This window comes from Eutrigla gurnardus, assembly GCF_963514095.1.
Source record: "Eutrigla gurnardus genome assembly, chromosome: 6".
In the NCBI taxonomy this organism is placed as follows: Eukaryota; Metazoa; Chordata; class Actinopteri; order Perciformes; family Triglidae; genus Eutrigla; species Eutrigla gurnardus.
In genome coordinates this window covers 16,452,421-16,477,067 of record NC_139920.1, presented here as the reverse complement: position 1 = coordinate 16,477,067, position 24,647 = coordinate 16,452,421, and the positions used below count along the sequence as shown (strand labels likewise).

Sequence of the window (24,647 nt, the reverse complement as noted above, 5' to 3'; positions counted from 1 at the left end):
TGGTCCTCACAAAGAAACAGATTCACCAGAGCAAACGTACACATCACCATTCACCACCAAACCAAATACTAGAGACTGTACTGAAATTGGATCAAACCATCCAAATTAGCCCAGGTTCCTAAAACAGTAGGACCAATGGCCCCTTCCATACTTCCTGCCACCCTACGTCCGGCACCCTTGCTCCGACCTCACCCATCTTCAAACTCCACCTTCAACTACACACCTGTAAACGCTATTGTGCTCACATTATATGTACAATACCTGGACTGTTACACTTGTAATAAGAATTTTAGGAAACTCTATTTATATATCGGCAGAATACTGCAGACGGCATATGTTAAGCCTTCACATATGTGCATGTGTGAGACAGGTCTGGCTCCTGTAGGAGGGATGTGTGAGCCAGAGAGGAGCTGCAGCATCAACGAGGACATCGGCCTGGGAACAGCCTTCACCATCGCCCACGAGATAGGACACACGTGAGTTAACACACACACATGCAATACACTTTTCATTGCTTATCTCTTTTCTTTTCTTTATTTTTAAAACCCCACTCAAATCCATAAAGTGTCACATATAGCTTTCAACAGGACGTTCCTTATTTCTGGGGCTCGATAACAGCCCGATGACTGGAATCCAAGTCTTTATTTGTCCAGGCAGAAAAGTTAGCACTAAGACTGTAGAGGAGAACTTCATAACCATGTGTCCTGCTCACAGAAAAAACTCAGAATCCCTAGCCAACATATGGTTGTTGTTCTTAAGGCTGAAACACAAAGTGTCCCGGAGGGAATCCCTGAGGTGTCCCTGTGTGTGTTTCCTTGTGCTCTGCTCTGGGATGATCCCTCCCTCCTCAGTTTTCACCTCTGGATCTCCAGAGAGAGATTATGTAATCTCTAACACCATGAGTCATTTCCATCCATTGAGAATGTGTTAATAGTTATATGTTTTCCTCGAGTCACACTATTTATATGTGGAATTGGTTACATGTGGGGTTGGTGCAGCACTGTTTTTTTTTTTTTTTTTTTTAAATATCAGGAGTCTATATGACTTGGAAATGTGTTTTTCTCATTTGCCTGGTTTGATCTTTATCACTTAGTAACACGCCATTTGTGTTCCTTCTGTCAGGAATGTGGTAAATCAAGAGAGGCTCCTGCTTCCATCCCCTTTTTGTCCCTGAGAAAAACGTATTTATTATATGGGAGTATCCTAGAGTCCTGCCTCCCTAATGATGAACACAGGTAGCGTTCATGTACTAGCCAACATGCCTGCACAAACGGCAGTCTGCTGATATATACAATCTATTTCTCTTGGCCTCGACACTGTTTGTTTTTTCTATTTGTTATATAAATTGTTTTGACATCACAGTGCAGCGTTAGATTAAACGCAGGCCTGTTTGCGGTGGAGGGTACCCACATGAAAAGACGAGCTTGACCAAGACAGAACGGACCAAACGCTTTCAGAACATTTGTGTTTCAGGCTCAAACACGGCTACTGTGAGTGTTATCAATCACTGTCACCACTGAAGAAGCAACACTGTGTAACTTAATACAGTTTGGTAAACTCTCCGGATATAATGTCATTTTATATCCTTCCACTGTGTCGTGCAGAACATGGAGCATATTGAATCACTAATAATCTCCTGGACAATACTTTAATGTTTTCTTTTATGATGATGATGTGAGGATCCAGACCTCTGCATGCTTACATAGTAAATTGCCTTCAGCTGTAAACATGAAAATTGATTTACGTGCAATTATTTTAATGACTTAATAATTATTTCAGTCTCTTTTTTTTTTTCAATCAAAAATCGCAAATGTTCTCTGGTTCTCATGTGAGGATTTTATGCTTTATTTTTCTCATATATGACAGTTACACTTGAATATATTTGAGGATGAAATGTTGGTTAAATACAGTCCCATCCATCCATCCATCCATCCATCCATCCATCCATCCATCCATCCATCCATCGTCTACCGCTTATCCTGTATTCAGGGTCCCATGGGGGGGCTGGAGCCGATCCCATCTGTCATTGGGCGAAGGCAATGTGGTTGTGATGATAATTTAAAGGATTCTGTCAGACAGGACTAACTGGGACCCGACTTATGACCATTAATCTGACACACGTCTGTTCTTCAGATCCCACTCAGTTATCCACACTGCTGTTGTTTCCACTGTCGCTGCTGTGGTGAATATTACCGGTCGACGCAGCCTCAAAGTGTTGTATCATCCTGGCCTTTAGGTTCGGGATGAACCATGACGGTATGGGGAACGCCTGCGGGCCTCGCAGCCAGGAGACCGCCAAGCTGATGGCTGACCACATCACCATGAAGACAAACCCGTTCATCTGGTCTGCCTGTAGTCGGGATTACATCACCAGCTTCCTGGAGTGAGTCAGCCTATCAGATATCACCACAAATCATTTGGTAATTAGAGGTCTGAGAAAGGAAAAAAAATCACTTGGATGTCAAATTTTTAGCTCAAGTTCCAGATGGATCTTGACAGTAGGCAAATCCATTTTAATGGAATTATCTGCAGCCTGTTCAGTGTTTGGATAACACTTTATTATTTAGGATATTCTCAGAACAAACGTTGTATAATTGAACCCCATTCTTTGTTTATGGTGTGCTTTAGCTCAGGTATGGGCTCCTGTCTGAACAACGTCCCCGCCAAGCAGGAGTTTGTGTACCCGACCACAGCACCGGGTCAAGCCTACGACGCAGACGAACAATGCCGTTTCCAGTACGGCGTAAGATCTCGGCAGTGTAAATATGCGGTGAGTGCTTTGTCTACATTTTTATAGATATGTTTAATTTCTCTTTATCCAAACTCAAACATCAAGATGACCTCCAGGTTTTGACCCCCAGCAAGTTCAGCTTTGTCAAATTCTCACTTTTGCTTTTTATTAAAAAGAAAAATCTAGCTCTAAATGGTTCCCATAATGTAGATTTTTATTTTATTCTTTATAATTTTTTTTCTTTTCAGCCGTCCAGGTCGGTCTCTCAGACAACGTGAAACATCTTGCAATACCTTTGCTGAATAACTTCCACTTTATTGCATGGTCAGCTTTTATTGGGCCGCGTTCAGAATGAATGGACATCTGGAACCGCATACAGCTTTATAGACACATTACTGTAGATACTATGTGGTCGGAGCATATGTACACAATAAAAAATCATTCCATGTGTTATAGGCATCGCTGTAGAGGCAGCGGAGAGGAAGGTGAACAAGAGTGTGTCTGCTCTTGTGACTTTATAATGAGCTTATTTAGAAACACTGACAGGTTCTCTCTCTCTCTCTCTCTCTCCTATTGTATTCTCCTTTCACACTCACACACACACACACACACAGGAAGTCTGCAGTGAACTCTGGTGCATGAGCAAGAGCAACCGTTGCATCACCAGCAGCATCCCCGCTGCAGAGGGAACCATCTGTCAGACCAACACCATAGAGAAAGGGGTAAATATCGACCATGAAAAAGATGCACATGTACTCAAACTGACTCATCTTGGCTGTTGTTTTATTTGGACAGCATGATTTCCAATAAATCATTGATGTGTTTAAACAAAACAAATCACCCTGCAAACAGAAACAAAACAACTGTTTTATGGGTTTTCGGGACATCTTGTGTTCTTGGTGTGTCCTGCATTCTTCTCAAGAGTACCACCGTTTGCTTAACACAAATAACACCATCATTGTTTACGTGTGAATTCCCAATATGTGCGTGTTTCTGCCGCAGTGGTGCTACAAGAGGGTTTGTGTGGCGTACGGGACTCGTCCGGAGGGCGTGGATGGGGGCTGGGGTCTGTGGTCGCCTTGGGAGGAGTGCAGCAGGACCTGCGGAGGGGGCGTGTCCTCGTCTATCAGACACTGTGATAGCCCCAGGTACGGGTCTGAAGTGTGGCCAGTCTCATTCTGGGGATTGTGGAACTCTAATTGGGGGATCAGCTTGTCCAGGTTGACTCAGAATCTGCAAATATCGCAGGTCTTCAAATGTAACGGTGATACTAGCCAGCTTATTTCGCTGTACAATACACTAGGAGACACTAAGAGATGGGAAGCAAAATCCCACAAAAGCCCGCATTCTGTGCAAAAATGATAATAAAGTTCAGCTGTAAATGCAGAGCATATATTACAGGAAGTATCCTTCCTGTAATATAAACAGAACGAGGGACTGTGGAAGCCTCCTATTAGTCCCAGCTGAACTTCAGAATGCACAGTTTTGCACAGAAAAGAGATTTTTTTGTCACTTACAGCATAATCTCTCATATCATAGATTAGATATAGCGACCCAGCACGCTTTCAAAACATACATTTGGCACATTTGTGATTATTTTGAGATCAACTTAAGAAAAGAATTCCACCACATCACCAAATCTATTATAATACATCATGTGTTCATTGGTGGACAGGTGGATATCAGTGATTTCCAATCAGCATATCAAACCTCCAGACTGCTACGTTACGTGAAGATCTCAATCGCTTACAGACGATGAGGTGCAGCCAGTACCGCACGTTTGGGGAATTGGAATTAGTATCAGCAAAGTTAAACGGCTGCATCCTGAGAAAATTGCTCCTCAGTTTTACCTGCCAGGAGGAAACTGGAGCGCTCAGAGAAAACTGGAAGAAGATGCAAACTCAATGCAGAAAGCACCAGGGGGCTGAGATGTATTTCCAGGCAGCGGTGCCACCATTTTTTATTGTGGGTGTGAAATGATTCAGACTGTCTGAAACGACTTGCAGCCTCGTTTTTTTTTTTCAATCGCAGTCACCAGATCCCTCATCTTGAATTGATTCGAGAAAGAATTGACCCAAATCTGAGACCGCCGTTCTTTCATATCATCTCTGCACATTTGCTTTGGATCAATTCTCTTCCAATTTGTCGAAAGTGTAGCAGAGGCCGGCATGTGACGGTGGCTGGCTCCGGCCTTCTCGGCTGTTTTATTTTTTTACATTTTTTATGTGGAGGTGTTGTTGTGATGGTCTGTGATAAAGAAATACAAAAGGCAGACAGTGAGATTAGAAACACATATGAAGGCAGACAAAGCAGCGGTCGGGAGCCAGCGTTGTGTGGTGATTTGATGGAGGTTAGAGCTTTTTAAATTAGACTCAGATGTGACTGACTGGCCTGATTCTCTCCGTGTTTGGTTTTAGGCCAACTATTGGTGGAAAGTATTGTCTGGGGGAGAGAAAGCGCTTCAGGTCCTGCAATATTGATGTGAGTATCGCTGCACTTCATCATCATCATCGATTGGTCAACATGCAGTGATCAAAATCAGGAATATGAGCCAATTTGATTTCATGTGTGTTGTGTGTTACAGGAGTGCCCTGCAGGCTCTCGGGATTTCCGGTTGATTCAGTGCTCTGATTTCGACAGCGTCCCTTTCCGGGGAAAGTTTTACACCTGGAAACCGTACAGAGGGGGTGAGTGAGGAAACGATCTGTGTGTGTGTGTGTGTGTATGTGGTGTTTTAGCACCTTTTAGCTCACTGTTTTGGTTTCGCAGTTTCAGTACAACACCTTTTCTAGACAGATGGTTTCAGCAAAAAAAAAAGCTTAACCCAACACTACCTGGCATTGTCAATATGTCCCTCAGAAGTTGGTGTGGAAATGCATGACTAATTATAACGATGTAATATATAATTATCGTGATAAATCAGGGGGCATGTGCGTCATGTCTTTCACTTTTGGTCATTATGTACACACTTTTGATTATAATAATTAGTAGTTATGCAGTAATGTAGTGATGTGATGGAGTATTTTAAAAAAAAATTTTGGGGGCATTTTTTCCTTTTTTTTGGCAGCAACAATAAAGAGGTGACATTAAATGAGGGGGGAGGGATGACGTTAAACTAAAGTCCCCAGCCGACCTTGAAGTAGCGACACACTCATAGTCAGCATCTTATATCCTCTAACGTCACCAGGAAAAAAAAACGCTACTATCTCAATGATTATTTCATCAGCAAGAAAGAAAAGATTAAGTTATAGAAAATATTGAAGGCAAACGGATCAAGATGGACTGAAAGATTTGAGCTAAGAGTCGATGACAAGAGATGAACAGAAGTCAGGAGACAGAAAGAGAGTGTGTGTGTGTGTGTGTGTGTGTGTGTGTGTGTGTGTGTGTGTGTGTGTGTGTGCGTGTGCGTGTGTGTGTGTGTAGGAAAAGAGAGAGGAGAAAGTGAATCGAAGCTGCAGACTCCCTCCTGTCTGGCCTGCAGATGCTGGCTGAGGAGAACCATGTCTTCCCACAATGCCTTGCGAGAATTCCTCGCTCCTGATGAGCACTACGCTGGACGTGAAAAGATAAATAGTTTCAACGACATAACTGCCTTTAATCTAGCCCTCCAATAACATAATGGCTTACAGAGATGGTCGGCCAGCCAATTCCAACTTCAGGCAACAAGTGCTCCTTTCATCAAGTCAGCTGATTTTACAATGGAAATCCCTTGCAGCTGTTAAAATAGGAACGGTGCCACAGACTCTGCCCTGCGTTAAGGCCAGATCACACCGCCCAGCCCCTTCCTTGTCCTTTGCAGCCCTCTCGCTCTCCTCAAATTCTTTCAGCTATTTCCTTTCACTTTTACTCTCTCACTCAGGACCAAGACAGCTTCTTCTTCCACTCTTTCTTTTTCATCATGGCTGTTTTGGTTTCTCCGTCTCTCACTTTTATTTAGTTTATGCAAACTCTCTCCCTCTCTCTCTCTCTCTCTCTCTCTCTGTGTCTTGACTCTGAGAACAGAGGCAGTCTTTTTCTCTCGTCAAACAAACAAGCTGCTCCATGTTGCTGCTTCACATTCAGCCCTCACACTCCAAAGAACACACCCCGCAAGCTATGATACACACACCCTGCTGCAAGCCGTGGCTGCCCTGCCAAAGCTAAGCACCATGGGAATTGTAGTTTTCCGTGGTCTGACCACTTTATCGCCTGCGGGCCTTGCCAGTACATACACTCTCCATCTCTCTCTCTCTCTTTCCCTCCATCTGAGTACATACTGTACCTGCTTCGGCGCCGCCAGCACAAACAAACACAGCCCAGACTGATGTCAACAGCCACTCAAATAGTGGAGCTCTTGGCGAGCTGCACACGTGAATGAAGGATATATACCACTTGGCTGGAGAAGACCTCTGAAACAGTGTGGCTGCGTGTGTGAGAGTGTTTTCCTGCCTCGGGCTCCGTTCGGGGACACGTTTCAGACGAAAGACGGGAGAAGAACAGAGGTCAGGAAACGGGGAGGTGTGTGTGTGTGTGTGTGTGTGTGTGTGTGTGTGTGTGATACGTATGTTTCTTCACATCTAGGAGTGTATTTGTGTTTTCTGAATTTTATTTGACCCAGTGGATTTACCGATCACTTACATGGTCACATTCATCACACCAGTGGAGCCAATAATGCTGTCCACAAAAGCAGTTGTGAAAAAGTAAAGTAATTCAACCAGAGCATACCTGATTAGGGCTGGGTTCAAATAATACATTTTTCTGATTAAAATCGAGCTTCTTTGAATGTTCCAGTATCGATTAATAAAATCCCAGGATGGACCTTTTAGTATATGGCTTTTCCCGTAGATGCGTGAAGTCTCGCTTGCCTTTGGTTCTTCACGCAACAAAAGCTGGCCACGTGAAAGACTAGTAGTGAACCAAAACATGGTGGGAGCTGCTCCACTGAAGGCACCGCCAAGCCTAAAGGCAAATGTGTGGTTGCTTTTCGGATTTAAAAACTATGAAGACAGAGAAGAGCTGGACAAAAGCAAAGCCTTGAAATATCCCTAACCGAATCGATATTGAATCAAATCGAGTCAGATTAAATCAAATCCGGACCTTGTGAATCGGAATCAAATCGATTCGGGAAATCAGTGGTGATACCCAGCCCTATACGTGATGGTTAAAGGGAAATATATTTGCATTCGGAACTGTTGGTTGTCCGAAATAAGTTGTATGGCATGTGTCACTTTGGCATTTTTTCAAAGAATTTTGTATATTTTACTCAAACAATTGATATTTGAGAATCTACTTGTGATAATTGTAGTTTATGTTAAGAGCAAACGTGGTGCAGCTACTCACCGCTTCACCAGTTTGTTTGGTGTTTCCTTTGGCTTAGTGGTAAAGTGAAATGATTAGTTGTGTGTGTACTGCCTAGGAAGTAGTTGTTGCAATTGCATGTTTTACTGTTTTACTGTTATGCTTTATGTGTTCTCAGTGCTCTGTCTGTAAATGTGCACACAGTATTTGTATGCATTCTTTGAGGAAGTATTTCGTGCGTGTGCGTGTGCGTGTGTGTGTGTGTGTGTGTGTGTGTGTGTGTGTGTGTGTGTGTGTGTGTGTGTGTGTGTGTGTTGGAGGGAAGTAGGGATCTAATCTCATTCAGCTGCATGTTTTCTGCTTGTCAGCACTGGAAACATGTTGTGCTCCCCAGCAGCTCTTCTCTCGCTCATCCTGCCTTCTCTCCCTCCGCACCCCTCAAAATGATGCAATGCATTCAACAGAACACGTGTGAAAGACTTGCATCCAGTCATACAACGTCTGTATGACACTATTTACCGCACACCTCATTGAGTCACATCAATTTTTAAAGCAGGCTCCGTGTCTGCTGTCTTTGGTCCTCATTCATAAATCAGGTAAAAACGACAAAGTGAACCCCAAACATGACTCGCAGAGCTGCCAGAGCACCTGCGACTTGGTGCAGGAATTCACTTTTTAGGTATTTGCTTTCTCAGTGACTATTTCATGGAGTTCAGCACAATTTTGGATATTTGACTGCAGATTACTGGCCACAGGCTGGCAGGTCAATGATATGTCAGTTCTTGGATCCGTTTCGATGGCAGAGATCTTACTTGAGGCGCATCCAGTAAACAAAGCTCACATCCCGATGTTTTCGACAAAGCGTGTTTTAGCCTCACCTCTAGCTCAGTTTAGCAGCTGTTCTGGACTTTTCCATCACAGCTGCAGGTTATCATATAAATGTAGCTGCTGGAATATCACCAGTAAAACAAATACAATAACTAAATAGTATAAAAACTCCCTGTGCAGACATACAGTACGTGTTCACTGAAGCTACACTGTGTTTTTGTCCCTGTTTGTGTGCTATAATGTGGACAGGTGTGGTATATTCATGCTGCCTGTGTGTGTCTGTGTGCAGGTGGGGTGAAGCCCTGTTCCCTCAACTGCCTGGCCGAAGGATACAACTTCTACACCGAGCGGGCTCCAGCCGTGGTGGATGGCACACCTTGCCGAGATGACTCTCTGGATGTGTGTGTAAACGGAGAGTGTAAGGTGAGATAATACCTTTCTGTGTGTGTGTGTGTGTGTGTGTGTGTGTGTGTTTGCATTCTGATTGAAATCTATTATAGGGCCGTTAGATGTCTCCATGCGAGCAGACCGTTTTAAGCCGAAGCAGCAGAATTCGGGGATCAACGCTGAGACTAGAGATAATATTGTTTATACTCGCTCTCTAGACTCCGGACAGCCACCGCTGTCTAGTTTACACACGTTCATTACAATCAGCTGCTCGGGCTGAGAAACCGTCCTCGCTCTGGCACCGACCTCGGCGATCCATTACCGACGCGCTCTCTTAATCTCGGCCCCGTTAATGAAAACAAAACATCCAAGCGCCGAGGCCACCTGGAGTTTGACGCCCACACGGCCCATTTGTTTGACGACGCCGACCCCAAAAGAGGAACGCTAATGGTAATAGGTGGAGGCTGTTGATTCCCAATCTGTTGTCAGTTTATTTTGGACGGCAGCTCTTCTCCAGAAACGTAAGACGAAGCTTTGGGGCGGGGAGAAAAAGATTTGAGGACAGGAGAAGGAAAAAAAAAAAATGTCAGGATTTCCAGCTTGTTGTTTTTTTTTTTTGGTCGCCTGCTGAATGCCAAAGGGTTTTATTTTTCATCTCCCCCTTCTCCCGCCTCTTACCCCCTATGATCTGGCTTAATTTTGAAGTGTCTCCGAGGTCTGGTTGACTGAGGAGCGGAGGGAGGGAGGCTGAACTTGTCCAAGAAGAGGACTGTTTATCAACATCTCCTCTCTGTTCTCTCCTCCTGCACCTCTCCACTGTTTCCCCCCCTCTGCTCTTCTCCGTTCTGCTCCGGAGGAACTCAGTGACCCTCCAGCTCAGCTGTTAGTCTGTCTGCACTGCAGGCAGACTTTCATTCACTGCGGTCTTATCATCTCTCTTTTTCTCTTTCCTTTTTCTGACTCTCTACATCCATTCCTCTCATTTTTCCCCCCTCCGTGTCCCTCCTTTTTTCCCCCCTCTCACTTCCATTTTCATGACTTTTCCTGTCTGCAATCCAGTCAGAGCTTCTTCCTTCCTCTCCTTCTGCTCCGTCGCCTCACATTCCCCATGCTTTATTTACACATAAAACGTCAAATACGCCGTGGAGAAATCTCCCTCTCTTGTTTGCTGCTTTGCAGTCAGACAATAAGGAGAGGGGAGAAACAGAAGAGGAGAGGACCTGGAAACAGATGGTCTTAGTTGAATACAACATGTCTCTGCAGAGAAAAAAAGAGAAAAAAGGCCCCCAAAAATATCGAGCGCCAGACTTACTTGGAAAATGGCGTTGCAGCAGTCAGTCCAGGAGCTGGCTGCACCTGGTACTAAACCTCCAGACGTGCTAAAGAGAGCTCGTAAGTGCAGTTCAGAGGTGGGATTTCTATGAGATGACCATGCAGAGAAAGTAAACAATAACGTAGTGATTACAGAATATTTACTTTGGTCAAATCCACCTGAGAAAAAGTGTTATTCAGAAAATTAGGGGGAAAATGATGACGAATCAAAGATGCACAAAATATACACAAGTGGAGTGAGGGAGGGAGGGAGGGAGAGAGAGAGAGAGAGAGAGAGCTGGTAAATGCTCAGCTAAACTCAATTAAATGTTCAATTTGAACTTGACCATCAATGAACTGTAAACTCAAATACAAACCACAGCTGTTCATTCAATAATCAATAATGAATTCAATTGTTATAGATGCAATGTGCCGATCTCTGACTTTTCCTAATATTTCAGTACTTTTTCATGCATCCTTTGTCTTTTGATCTTGGTCCCAGTGAGATCTGGGAACAATGTCTGCATGTAGACACCCGAGGCCTCCTGCTGGCCAGGATCGAGGTGCTTTTAATCTTTAATAACTCACCACTACCCGCATTAGAAAGCCACCCGTTGACCAAGGGAGGAATCACATTTTCAACTCTGGATTCAGTTTTGAATCGTCAATGTAATCAATGCAAAAGTAATAATAAACTTAACTTCACTATCCCCCTCTACAATAAGCAACTGCCATATGAATATATGAGTGTGAGAGCAGTTGCCATTCATTCTGTACACTTTTGTTTAGGTTTGGTTAGCTGTTAAAGAGTTTGAGTAAAACCACCTGCTTTGCTCATCATGAAACTTATTTATGTCGACAGCTATGAGTTTAGCAACCTAAGAGCATTATGTCTGCACAGGATCAGAAAACACATCTGGACTTACCATCTGATATTTCTGTGTTTTGGAAAAGTGGTCTGGAAGACATTAGAGGTAATCCCTCAGCCCGGCCTCTGACACCTCTCGACTTACTGAATGTGCCCCTTGACCCCGGGCGACCCTGCGGCTCACTCCTTTCTTCCCTTTTTTTCCGCAGCACGTAGGCTGCGATCGAGTCCTCGGCTCGGACGTTCGCGAGGACCGCTGCCGGCTCTGCGGGGGTGACGGGAGCAGCTGTGTGTCTGTGGAGGGACTCTTCAATGACTCGCTGCCTGAAGGAGGTACACAACTAAAACATAAAAGCTCATCAGTTTTCTTTTGGGACCTGCTGCCACAGAGGTTTTTTTTGCATAGATATAGATTTTGTCCGTCCTGATTTCGTTAACGGGGGGGGAGAGTGTTTTTAAAGTGGATTTGGAACAATCCCTGCTCTCATGAGAGCCAGATTAGGTTAACGTGAGGCATGCATGAGCAGTTATGTAACATAATTGCACTGCTGTCCCAAAATTGTGCACATGCAACACTTGGATGCGGATACTCTGGACCGTGAATGCGTCTTGGAAAGTTGCCTTCCAATGTGAGTTACGATACCCCAGCCATTCAAAATGTATCGCATAATTGTCCCTTCTCATGCAAACCCTGTAGCATACTGTTACAGTTATTTATTTGATAAAGCCAACACAACTCCAGGAAGCTGCAGGAGAATAATTTATTTCAGCACCTGCTCCACTTAGAGATAAACGGTGTGTATATTCAACAGTTGAGAGTTCATGCAGCCCCGATTAAAAGTTGGCATTACAGATAGTAACAGTCATGAGTCTTATCCATCATTGTGTCTACTTTAAGCGGTTCCTGCATGACCACAGGGGACACATTTTCTATTATTATGTTATATTACGACATCAATTAATTCCTCTATAGTTTTACTGGAAGGCCTTGCAGGTTCATCAGGCCGTTACTCCAGGCTTTGTTTGACTGAAATATAGAATTACGCATCGTCTGCATACAAATGAAACATATACAATATATTATGTGTAATAATTACAACAATGGAAGCATATGTGCAAAGAAAATAAATGGGCCCAGGATCATCCCTTGAGGTACATTGCAGCTAAGTTTTGTATATAAGGAAGGAAATTAAGTTACCAAGTTCAACAGAAAATTGCCCTGAGTGATTTAAACCCCTCGAGGGTCATGTCGCTTATTCCAACGTGATTATTGAGTATTGATATTTTGATCAGAAGTGTCAAATGCCACTGTAAGATCAAGCAGGATTATGATAGAGGAAAGGTCAACATGAGCTACAAATGAGTTGAATAAAGGTTTATACATCTTTTGATCAAGATTATACTAGTATTTTATACAATATAAAAAGGAGCAAATACAGTGACTCAATATCATTAACTGTTCCTGAGTCAACCCATGAGCTCAAAGAAGAAAACCTCCAGGAAAAATTCTTAGCACATAATGAGGCACAAATAAATATACACATACACATACCATATGCCGTATATAAATACATATATGTATCCGCCAGCCACCCAGGGACATGTGGCAGACAGATTTAGGTGAGGTCCAACCAGTGTGGCTTGAGGTCCAGCTGCTTTCGGATCTATTCTGGGTTACATTTCTGCCTGCAACACAAACTTCAGAGTTTCTCACCCAACTGTCAACACCAGTCACCCCCTTCCAGGATTCCTCAGAAGAGGCGCACCCTGAGCAGGCAGCCGTGCTCCTCGCCACAGTGACCAGGCCATCCTGTTAACCCCCGCCGAAGTCGCAACTAGCCTCAAAATATCTAACATTATCGGTGGTGGCCTAAAAAAATCTGTTAAGTAGAGCTGAAGTCGAAGTGGTGTTTTTTTTAGTCATGCGTTTTGTGATCTGGGATGGTATCCATGGTCAGTGCTATGTTTATAAGGGGGGATTTCGGATTGCACCTTGTTAAAGTTGGAGGGGAGCGATTACAAGATTCGTCATAAGCAATGTTGCAGACGTCTTGAAGTTTATTTGAAATCTGGCTCCTATTTAACCCGCATGCCCTCCTCAAATTTACTACCCTTTCGACACCCTCGTGGCGAAAAAAGCCACACACTTACAAACTGCTATAAAATCATCATACACCAATATTTTCTTCTACTTTTTTTTTCATAAATCTCGTCAACAAATTCCACCTTGCTCAGAACTACCAAACATTGAATCATTTTCAGAATTTAAACCCTAAAAATGAGTATTTTAATTTTTTTATTTTTTAATGCAAAAATATTTTCTATATAATAAATAGGAGGTGGATGGGGCTTTGCAGGGAATTAGAGGCTTGGATATGTCAAAGATTAGCAACAAAATTGATTTGATTGCATTAGTATTTCTTCTGTAGTACCAGATACTACCTCATGGCTAAAAACACCCCATTCACTTCAATTCAAACCACAATTTTTAATCTCACTGGCATTGCAGTATAAAACCATGCATTCTGGTACGTAAGCTTTTCATTATGAACAAAAGTAATGATATTTGACATTTTTACTGTATTTCACCATGTTCAACCATTTTCCCATTGTAGGCCGATGCATGAAATTTTTGTATTTTTGTTATGGAGCCGTGTGACTACCAGGGGACCCCAATAGTTTTTTTTTATCTGTGTGTGTGTGTGTGTGTGTGTGTGTGTGTGTGTGTGTGTGTGTGTGTGTGTGTCTGTGTGTCTGTGTGTGTGTGTGTGTGTGTGTGTGTGTGTGTGTGTGTGTGTGAGAACATGTCCTCCTGCCTTTAATCTACTCAAAAACAAAAACAACTGTTAGTGTGTTTATGCACCTGGCTGCTTTCACAGCCAAAGATAAACATGTAACTTGGCTGAGGTGTCAATTCATTAGTGAGCAGAGAAGGAGAAAGACCTGGAGCAAAAATGAGGAGGCATTACGGTTGAGAAGAGGCTTTAGAAAGGAGGGCATGAGGATTAATCCAACAAGAGTGTGCCTGGTAAAGGTACATATCTCACTAACACTCACAGTTTGTCATGTTTTTGTTTAAAATGTGTGTTCTCCAAGCCTGAGAAGAGATCAGGATTATAGAATTTTAAGACATATTTTCTAAACATTTCAGAGACATATTGCCTCGGTCTGGCACTGATGTTGGGGTGATAAGGCCTGACTCTCAGTCAGCATTCTAGTTCATCCCAAACGTGTTAATGGGGTTGAAATCATGTTCAAGTTACATAGACAGCAGTGTCCAGTGTACTTTTTCTTTTGGTAATTAAAACATAGGTAAACTGAGTTCACTTGAGTTTCACTCTTGTCTTACCTGTCAAAAGTCCTAAATATTTAAACTCAGTTGACTTAGTCTGTTCTCATCCCTAACTAAATTAAAAGAGCCGGAACTGGAGACTTATTCTGGACCCAGCATGATTCATGACTGGCAGAATCTCTTCGTCATGTCTATAACAAGATTTTGATTTCTCTGCAGTCCTAAAGCCTTTAGCCAGCACTTCTCCTCTCTGCTCAAGTGCTTTAAATAAGGCCCAACATTGAGGCAAGCCATTGAACCAGCACTGTAAAACAGAAATAAAAAGACGGATAAAAAGAAGGTTGAGGTTTCTTATAGATGTGCATATTTAATTGTTGCTGTGGGCTCACAGCTTAAATGCTGTAATGTCCCTTAAAGTCTATTTCCATCTGTTGGGCCTATGTCTCTGTTAGGGTTACTGAAGATTTACAGCTCCTCTGCTCTGTTTACCACACAGGTTCCTGATTATCAACAAAGTATCACACTTTTCTCGCATATTTGCTCTCTGCGTTTGTCACTGAGGCCAGAAAACCTCTGCCCCTCTAATCTTCGACTCCTCCGTCTACAAACCCAGAGCAGGGTCAGTCCAACTTAGCAGAGCTCCATGGAAAGGTCACGAGCCAAACCTCTCCTTTCCTCTTGTGGTCAAAGTGTTGGAAGGAATTATTTAATTCCTTTAGTGAGGCTGAAGCTATTTACAGGGCTGCACTGGCTGGACAGCAGAGCTGAGGAAAAGGGGAGATGAGATGAGCGTTAAAAAAAAAAAAAAAGAGGACAAGAGACCAAAACAGATGGCGGGAATAGAGAGAAGAAGAAAAGAACGGAGAAGCCGGCTCTTGGCTCGACACTCGCTCTCTAGCAAGCCTCAGCAGCTGAGACCGGCTGCCCAGGAATGCAGCTGGAATCTGAAGCCTCTGCATCGTCCATCGCCGCCCCGCAGAGCTAAACACTACTCATGCATCGCTCCCGCCCACAACACCCCCCCTGAATGAGCCTCCTTGACCTTGCTTTAATTTTTATTTTTTTTTACTTTGTGTGTCTTCAGGTTATGAAGAGGTGGTCAGAATCCCTAAAGGATCAGTGTTCATCCACATACAAGAGCTCAACATCTCCCTCAACTACCTTGGTAAGATGACATCCAAGCTCAAAGGAACTACTTATGAAAGGAACCACAAAGGTGTCTCCTGGAATAGATTTTATTGTTCAGGGAAATTTACTGTCTTACCGAGAATATCGATATCCGTTTAATATTCATCACATTCAACATTTAGCAGGAAAAAGTGCAGGTGGTACTAATAACGCAACAATGGCCGATCGCCGTTCATGTGCTTTAGTTCTGGGATCCTGTTATTGTTGATGCTGGCTCCACTCATGCCTCACTGGGACACTTGTTTATGACACATTGTTAATGTTATTAGTAACACCTGGGCTTTTCCTATTGCGATCAGTCAAAATGTCCGCGGTGAAATAAAAAGGAGTTTAATAGTTTTTCATATGCGTGTCCAGATGAGCCAGGCGGCGAGGCATGAACCATCCCAGGCTTTTAGAGCCGAAAGACTTATTATTATTGTTATTAAAGACACCTGCGCTATGGCTGCTAAAAAGGCTTTTCCTTGTAAACAGAGGTCATTAAATATAAATAAGCTCATGATAATCGGCTTCTTGGCTGTTATTCAAGAAGTCACAAATATTTGGGAATTTCTGACACAAATATCTCCAACTTGATGGAAGGAACTACATTGGTGTCTAGAAAAGTGGCTGTAAATTAATTGTAGCATTAATACACCATTTGTTTGTATCTGGTTACAAACTGCTACATATGTTAATAACAAAACAAGCACATTTAGGCTATTTAAATAGCAAATAAATAGCCAAGCAGTGGGTGGAACCATGCCTGAATAATACATGACGGCTTTCCATTTACTTTATCAGCCAACATTACATGAATGCAGCTTGGAGAAGCTGTTGCTTTAAAATTTAAAGGAGATTCAGAGGTATAATGCTTTTATTATTTAATCATATTTATTTGTTTTCTTTAGTTATTAATCCTATGTTTTACTTATTTCAGTGTATTTTATTTTTACTTTAGATGCAGGATAACAGTTCCTGCTTCGAGTGATTGTGCTAGCTAAAGTAGCCTAAATATTTCATTCTGCCAATCTTGGAGATGAAGATAAAATCACTCTAACAACAAATAAGAACAGATCTGCTCTCATGATTCTTCTTCTGGCGATGCTTTAGATGCAGGGACATGAGTGCATGTATTTCTTCTTCATCTTACTTTCCCGTCTTTCTCCCTCTCCTCCGTCTCCCAGTGCTGAAGAGTAAAGGGGACCAGTACTTTATCAATGGGAAGCTGACCATTGACACACCGCGCAGGTTCGATGTTGGCGGTACCACCTTCCACTACAGGCGGCCCACTGACGGACCAGAAACTCTTGAGGCTCTGGGGCCAACAAATATATCCCTGGTTGTCATGGTGAGAATGGAACAAAAGCCCCAAACAGTTCTAAAAGGAAATGGCCAGTGGGGTTGGGTCGCGTTAAATGTTTGGCTGTGTGTACATTTAGGTGCTGGTGCGAGAGGAGAACCCAGGGATCCACTATCGCTTCAACCCCCCACTGAACAGGGAACCTCTGACTGGCTTTGCATGGCACTACACCTCCTGGTCACGCTGCTCAGCTCTGTGCGCTGGAGGTAGAGAGACACACACACACACACACACACACACACACACACACACAAAATCAGGTTTAGTAGGAGGACGTTGCATTAGATTCTTTTTACCGTGTCAAAACTCCACTTTCCATTCGGCTCTATTTTAACCCTTATAGGCTACCTAATGTGCATAATGGGTTTGAGCAGTGTAGAGGAGGGAGAAATAATCGACTCTATGATGCATTGTGATGCTTTATAGACTTTACTGCATCAATGCAGAATCATTCAACAATCGATTATTAATTTATTTATCTTTTTGGCAATCTTTCCACATTTTACAAGTAATGTAGCACATCAACTGTATCATACAAATAGCTAAAATTTGCACAAAATCCATATTATTAATGAAGAAAAATGTGTCATAAAATCATTTTAAGGCAGCATGTTAAATGTGTACATCTTGTTGTGAATGACGGTTTGACATCGTCACCAAGGCAACCCCGCCTGGCACTACACTGAAGCTAGGGTGCCATTAATTATCATTATACAGCAGATATCCCACTATTCTGTTCTATATGTGCATTAGCTACGTCCGTGGTTTGCCTTTTTAATGTCTGGCCAGGGACAACGGTTGCATTTTAGCCCAACATTTGCTCATTACAGATCGATCCAATGTGCATTAAATAACAATAGATGTAAATGAAATACATATCAGACATTAAAGTGATGCTTGCATCTCATTTGGAGGATACACATCGGTTCTCACGAATGTTTCAAACAACAAAAAATGTTACGGTCACAAGAGTAGAGTCGGTATTTGAGTATGCGGGAACTTTCTGGACATTATTTGAAACACTCCTTACCCACATACTTAATCTCAGCCATCTGGCAGGTCTCCGTGTGTGAACAAGGTCCAAAACTCCGAACATGGAGAATGAATGCTGACGTGCCCTCGGCCCTCCTCTAATGCTGCTTTGTGTGTTTGTCCCATGATGGTCAGGTGTGCAGATACAGCAGGTGGTGTGTAGGAAGCAGGCGGATCACTCAGTCGTCTACAATCACTTCTGTGACAAGAAGAACAAACCCAAAGAGAAGAGAAGAACCTGCAACACTGAGCCGTGCTCCCCTTCGTGAGTCCTCACTTCATGTGGAAGACAGTATTCCTTGATGATTTTGAACGTTTGCTTTAAAACATTTTTTTACTTCTAGATAGAAGGTCAGGTTTAATAATGATAATAATAATCTTTTTTAAGCCTGTGTGTAATGCTGTCTATGCACACTGTGTTTACTAATTTTGTATGTGTGTTGGTGGACATTTTCCTATTCCTACCTGTGATTCCTGTATGTACATATGATCCAGTATAATGCCCACACTATTTTATATATAATGCAAATGAGGACGTTAAAAACCAAAAGGCCCCTCTCTGCCGCTAGCTGGTGGACCGGAGAGTGGTCGGAGTGCAGTCGCAGCTGTAACGGCGGCCTGCAGACACGAGAGGTGTTGTGTAAAAGGAGGATCTCCGTGACGGAGGAGAAGGTCCTGGATGACACGGCCTGTACCACCCAACGCCCCTCTCCCACCGAGCCCTGCAGCAACCACAGCTGCCCCCCTGAGTGGCTGGCCCTGAACTGGTCAGAGGTAGGCAGACACCACGAGTCCCCCACCTTCTGCATGTGGTTTGTGTTTTTTAGTAAACTCGTGGCTCAATTTCAACCAATGCTTTTGGAGTTTTCTGCAGAATTCTTCTCATATGAAGCAATAGTTTATTTTCCAGTTGAACCTAAGAAACCTAGTCATCTGCCAGGAGAAAGTAATAGAACCGTAACCATGAAATAGACAACAGAGGCACGGAGCAGACAAATGCATCACACAGAACATATTGTTGCAGTGATAAATAGATATTGTTACACTTGTCTTATGGCAATTTCCTGGCCTGTTGTCAATTCTCACCCCTAGTTTGAGTAGTCTGTACTCTGGAGTTTAATGCTGCATTTTTTTTGTTTTGTTCTTGCAGACATGTAAGTATACTAGACTCCTAACTGCGACAGGCCTGAAAACTCCATCTTCTCATACTCTTCTTTGTTCCTGGAACTTTGTTCTCGCAGCTCAGGATGAATTGAAATCAAATTAAATGGTGTCAGAACTGCTGCACTGTTCAACTCTTCTCTGACGTCTTGTGTAATGCAGTGATGGCACACACAGCAGAGGAATTATGTCCATCTGACTTACAGGAACTGAGCAGGCTCTTGACTTTGTTTCTTACACAGCTGCTGCCCTCTGCTGAGTGGATTAAGAAGATTTCTTTCTGCATGCTTATGACCGCAATGACCCCCTGCTGCACCCTCCCATTGCCTCCATCTCCCTGCCCTCCAGCCTGATGTTTCCCCCCCCTCCCCTTCTTCATCCCTCCTCTCTCCGCAGTGTACGCCCAGCTGTGGTCCTGGCTACAGGCACCGCGTAGTCTTGTGTAAGAGAGGGGAGAATGGTGAGAACGTGCCAGAGTCCAAGTGCCCCAAACATGGCCGGCCCACCTCCAGGGTGCGCTGTAACCTGCAGCGATGCCCTCCCCCTCAGTGGGTGACGGGTCCCTGGGGAGAGGTAAGGTTCTTTTTGTGGTACTGGGTCGTTTATTTACAACTCGGCGTCCATTTTGTACTTAAATACAATCCTCAATGTCATAGTGTTCTGCCAGATGTGGTCTGGGTCAGGAGATGCGTTCGGTGCAGTGTCTGACCCCCACCGGCCAGCCGTCCAATGAGTGTCTGGAACATCAGCGGCCAGCAGCCATGCAGCAGTGCAAGAGCAAATGTGACCTCAGTCTGCCCATCGGTACAGACAACCCTGAAGGTCAGAGGTCAAACCATTGCTCCTCCTCACGTGTCGTAGAAAGAACATTTTAGAAAGGTTTTCCCACATTTGAACAAAATGTAACGCTAATTAAGAATTACCTTTTCAAAATTCCTAGATTTGATGAACATTTTTGTTTTAAAATGTTAATTTCTGTTGCACTGAGGCATCCAGTGAAATTATTATGAACTGGATGTCATCAAATTTAGGTTAAAAATCTCAAAATGTAGTAAAAATAAAAGTCTGAGCTGCAGCTTTAGAGTTGTAACAAATCTTAATGTTTATATACTAATTTAAATGTTTTGTACATTTTTAATGCAACTCCAATGGCGTAATAAATACATACTCATTTATAGTGGACATATATGGGCGCACACACATACAGAATTTTCTTTTTTTTATAACTGCATTGCGCATTTTATGTACACAAAATATGGCATATATGATTTTCTCAAGTATCAAGAAGTTAATTAATTAATTAATTATTTAATCCACAGGCCAAATGTCGGGAGGATTTATGTCATTCCATACAAGTCGTATAACTCTGAACAATAAAGGTGCATAAAAGTGATAATATTCTTGGTATTCTGATTGAAATCCTGCACAGTTTCTAAAAAGATCATTTAAATGCACTTAATGAGATGTCTCCTCTTTGTCTTTGTCCCTGCAGAGTGTAAAGATGTGAACACTGTGGCTTACTGCCCCCTGGTGCTCAGGTTCAAGTTTTGCAGCCGGCCATATTTCAGACAAATGTGCTGCAAGACCTGCCAGGGACACTGACCTGGACACTGAAGGTCACAGCATCCAGTTTCTGGGTTTTGTACTCACTCACAGTAAACCTGGAAGCCTCCCACTGAGCCTTGTAACAGCAGCCCTCACACTACCTCTGTCAGAGGAGTGTGAGATCTAACTGGGACGCTGTCGGACTGACACCAGGTCCCGTTACTGTTAAAGGGGGACCTTTTTTTTTTTTTTTACAGCCAGAATCCAGCACAAACCAGACGCCCCTCCGGGCCGAGCTGGGGCCAAAACAGCCTGAGCTGAGTTTTACATTCCACTGGAGGGAGGGCTGCTGAAACCTGGAGAGACAGAGAGAGGGAGAGAGAAACTTCCCTCCATCGTCTGTCTTCCAAACAATCTCTCCGTTGTAATATTTGGTGCTACTATGTTTCTCTTTGGCCGCAGGGCTGGTCGCAGTACTCTCTTAAACCTGTATGTTAACAGGTGATATTTGTTTAGTCATATAAAAAAAAATCCACTTTGCAAAGAAAATTATGTTCCAGATATCGTTTGCCCATGAAAAGGAATATCTTATGCTATAAATATGACAGATTTGTTTCTATGTTATCTAATAGTTGTTACTTGACCACAGTGTTTTATGCCAATGCTTTGTCCCGTATCAGCGTATTCATCAAGTCCTCGCTGTTATTCAGCTGAAGTATGAGCAGAGTTTGAGTTTGCACAAAGAGTCAGCAATCAGAGGACTTGTGTATTTTGTTTGTGTTTGTTTTTGATTTGACTTGATGTGTCATGTGGAAGCTATACTTGTCTCACTCCAGTGAACCTGCCGTCTTCTTGCCGTATTCGGTCCGTTTTGCTTCATTGTTATCACCTTACATCAAAAGACAGGACACACAGATACACTGCCTTAGTAATGTGAGCAAGGCCGATGCCGACTGACATTTTCAGATAAGGACGCTATTTTGTGGCCGTGGACTGTGGCAGCTTGTGCATTAAGTCTTCAAAAAGGAACAGTTGGACTCGTCATTATCTGAAAATCCCACAGCGTAGTCCTTGTTGGTTTTATTTTGTTTTTGTTTCATTTTTTTATGGTTAATTTTGCCACATTACCACTCATTCGACAGTGCTTGTAACTTTTACTGTGAGTGGAAATTCAGAGCACAGTGAGACAGAGTTGAGTCGGCCAACAGGAACAGACCCAGCGTAGTGAAGACCTCTGACTGCTCTCAGAACAGTGTTTGTAGAAGGAATGCGGACACATCACACGTCTAAAACATCTGATACTTTCATGGATGTCTGAAACCATCAATCAGGCCACTGTGAGAAGATTTCTGCCACAATTCTTTTTAAAAGTAGAGCTCATTTCAAATGATCTTCCAGTCAAATAATAGCTGACCTTTCGGGCCACATGGGGGCAGCAGAAACAAGTTGTGATTGCTACATTGACATAACATCTTTTAAATAAATATGGCATACTTCTTATTTAAATGTCCCAGCATTAACGGAGCCACATTATCATTCAGTGAGTCGTGTTTCTGGCCATCTGCAAATTAAAAGCCAGATATTCACTCTGTTATGGTCTCGACCAACTGCTGAGGGAAATATGTGGCTCTTTAGTGGCTAAATGCTCTTTTTACAGCTTTTCCACTAAAAACAGCTGCCTGCTGCGAACAAAAACTACACTGTGAGATCAGCGATGGTGAACCAGAACAGTAAAGTTGTGGGCCAGACATTTGAAGAATGAGCTGAAATCATAAAGGCCCAAATAAGCAGATTTTCATACAGTGATATTATACAAAATATCTATTTTTGCTGCTTCAGTGAATCCGCACACAAAGTGAAAACTGGTGCTGATTCTCAAAAACCACAAAACTGTGTGAATCCACGTCAGCTTTGATGTGCTTAAGTCACTCTACTCAAATGTTTATATCGCTGATCTCATTGAAGATTTTCCTTATTGACACAGTTTCTGTTCTCCATCCTGAATACTTTTAGAAATGCTGCCTCAGACGCTCAGAGATCAGTCATCGCTTCGACGTCCACTGTGCTCTGATGTGGCCGGTCTCACAAACGCTCACACTGATCACGGCTGGAACCATTTCATTGTAAAGGAGCTACAGTTTGTCTTCACGGGGATTTAGCTGCAATGTCGTTCCTTTTTGTTGTTGTTTTTCTTTCTTGTGGTGCTTTGGTTTGGATTGGTGCTATGAGTTCACTGTTGTTGTTGTCATTGTTAGCATTTTACCAGTTGTGCTTTTAATTATTTAGTAATCAATTTGAGCCTCTTTTTTTTTTTGTAATAATACCAATCTGCAGAGTTGGACCCCACACACAGAAAGGGCCATCTTCGGGTTCCGTTGTTCATTTCTATCAGGATATATGCTTTTAATTTTTTACTCTCTGACTTGGTTTTAAGTGGCCAGTAGTACCTCAAAACCCCCAAATGCAGCTCACCATGCAAATTGTAGAATCATGTCAAATACTGGAATAATTTCTGTAGGGGGCACTTTACAAAATATTGGCATTTCCAGACGCAAACATACAAAAATAACCTATTACACAATCACTTGAGCTTAGGGAACAATCAGATTTTGGGTAGTCAGATCGTGCACGGGGGCTCAAGAAGTAAAAAAGGTTTGCTAATCCATCTACGTGGACAAATTATTTAATTTAAAATGTTCATACAGCTCATTTGTACGCCACCAGAGTGTACAGCTCACTCACCCCTGCAGTCGTTCAGGACTGAACACATGGAAACACCATTTGTATTATTTTCAGTTGCACATAAAGAGTCAAACTACACAGCATTTTTATCTGTATCTACCTGTGCATATAATTAAGGTTCACACTGAGAAGTGAGCCCGTTTTATCTTGAGTAAATAAGAGGGACAGTACCGGTAGTTGTTGTTTTGTTGTGTCACATGCTAATTATACCATGACATGTACTGTATGTTTTCAACACTATAGAAGATGAATCCATTTTTGCCCCATGTACATCTTTTTCTTAAACGGAAATATTAAATTGATTAAACGTGGTGCGTTGTCGAGTCTAAGAAATGGGATTTGGTCATTTGAGCTTTTTGTCGTCAACTTACTTACTTGTACTTTTCCTTCGATATCCAGACAGTGGTTGAGATCATCACTCATCTATTTTGGGATCTGACAGCCTTCATGGAAAAAAGATGAAGTGAGCACTGAGGCTGAGACATAAATGTTGTTATATCAAGACGAACACTGTTTCAGTCAACCAAACAACCAAACTTCCTGATGTGTAAAAGTGTTATGATCCAAGAAACCTTTACACGTTCAGATTAAGCATCGCTGGTTTGACTTTAGTAAATAGACATCTTGTTCGACAGCGATGAACACCACCAGAAACAGATTAGTTTCTTGTTTATTGAGATATAAGGTGGATTCCTAGTAAACTCCCCGGAATCAAACCTCTTTATTAAAGTGATGGTTCGGAGTAAAATGCACCCTGGGTAATTTCCACCATGACATCCAGCCAAATACCCCCTCAGAAGCATTTTTAGCGATGGTCAACATTAGTCAAGATAGGGCGATCAGCCGAATGGCTTAGTACTGGCGCGATGGTACATCTTGTATATCTCGTAAATTACCCCACTAATAATGCATGGAATATTTCCAAACTTCTGCAGTAGTACAC

General features: G+C 42.7%; 1 protein-coding gene across 2 annotated transcripts in view; it reads left to right on the top strand.

Moving 5' to 3' along the window:
- adamts10 (ADAM metallopeptidase with thrombospondin type 1 motif, 10) overlaps positions 1 to 24,015 on the top strand; it is a 42,290-nt gene extending 18,275 nt beyond the window's left edge. Inside the window, exons 10-27 of one of the 2 annotated variants that reach the window (XM_084012524.1) lie at positions 371 to 476; positions 2,237 to 2,383; positions 2,629 to 2,770; positions 3,346 to 3,453; positions 3,734 to 3,879; positions 5,149 to 5,212; positions 5,316 to 5,418; positions 9,126 to 9,259; positions 11,612 to 11,735; positions 15,779 to 15,859; positions 17,049 to 17,212; positions 17,304 to 17,430; positions 18,392 to 18,521; positions 18,826 to 19,030; positions 19,814 to 19,990; positions 20,074 to 20,239; positions 20,737 to 20,796; positions 20,910 to 24,015. In XM_084012524.1, coding sequence (XP_083868650.1) covers positions 371 to 476; positions 2,237 to 2,383; positions 2,629 to 2,770; positions 3,346 to 3,453; positions 3,734 to 3,879; positions 5,149 to 5,212; positions 5,316 to 5,418; positions 9,126 to 9,259; positions 11,612 to 11,735; positions 15,779 to 15,859; positions 17,049 to 17,212; positions 17,304 to 17,430; positions 18,392 to 18,521; positions 18,826 to 19,030; positions 19,814 to 19,990; positions 20,074 to 20,239; positions 20,737 to 20,796; positions 20,910 to 21,019 — 2,294 coding nt within the window. In that variant the 3' untranslated portion in view covers positions 21,020 to 24,015. The remainder of the gene's footprint in view (positions 1 to 370; positions 477 to 2,236; positions 2,384 to 2,628; positions 2,771 to 3,345; positions 3,454 to 3,733; positions 3,880 to 5,148; positions 5,213 to 5,315; positions 5,419 to 9,125; positions 9,260 to 11,611; positions 11,736 to 15,778; positions 15,860 to 17,048; positions 17,213 to 17,303; positions 17,431 to 18,391; positions 18,522 to 18,825; positions 19,031 to 19,813; positions 19,991 to 20,073; positions 20,240 to 20,736; positions 20,797 to 20,909) is intronic. The other variant, XM_084012525.1, reaches the window with a different exon arrangement.
- The last annotated feature ends 632 nt before the right edge of the window (positions 24,016 to 24,647 follow it).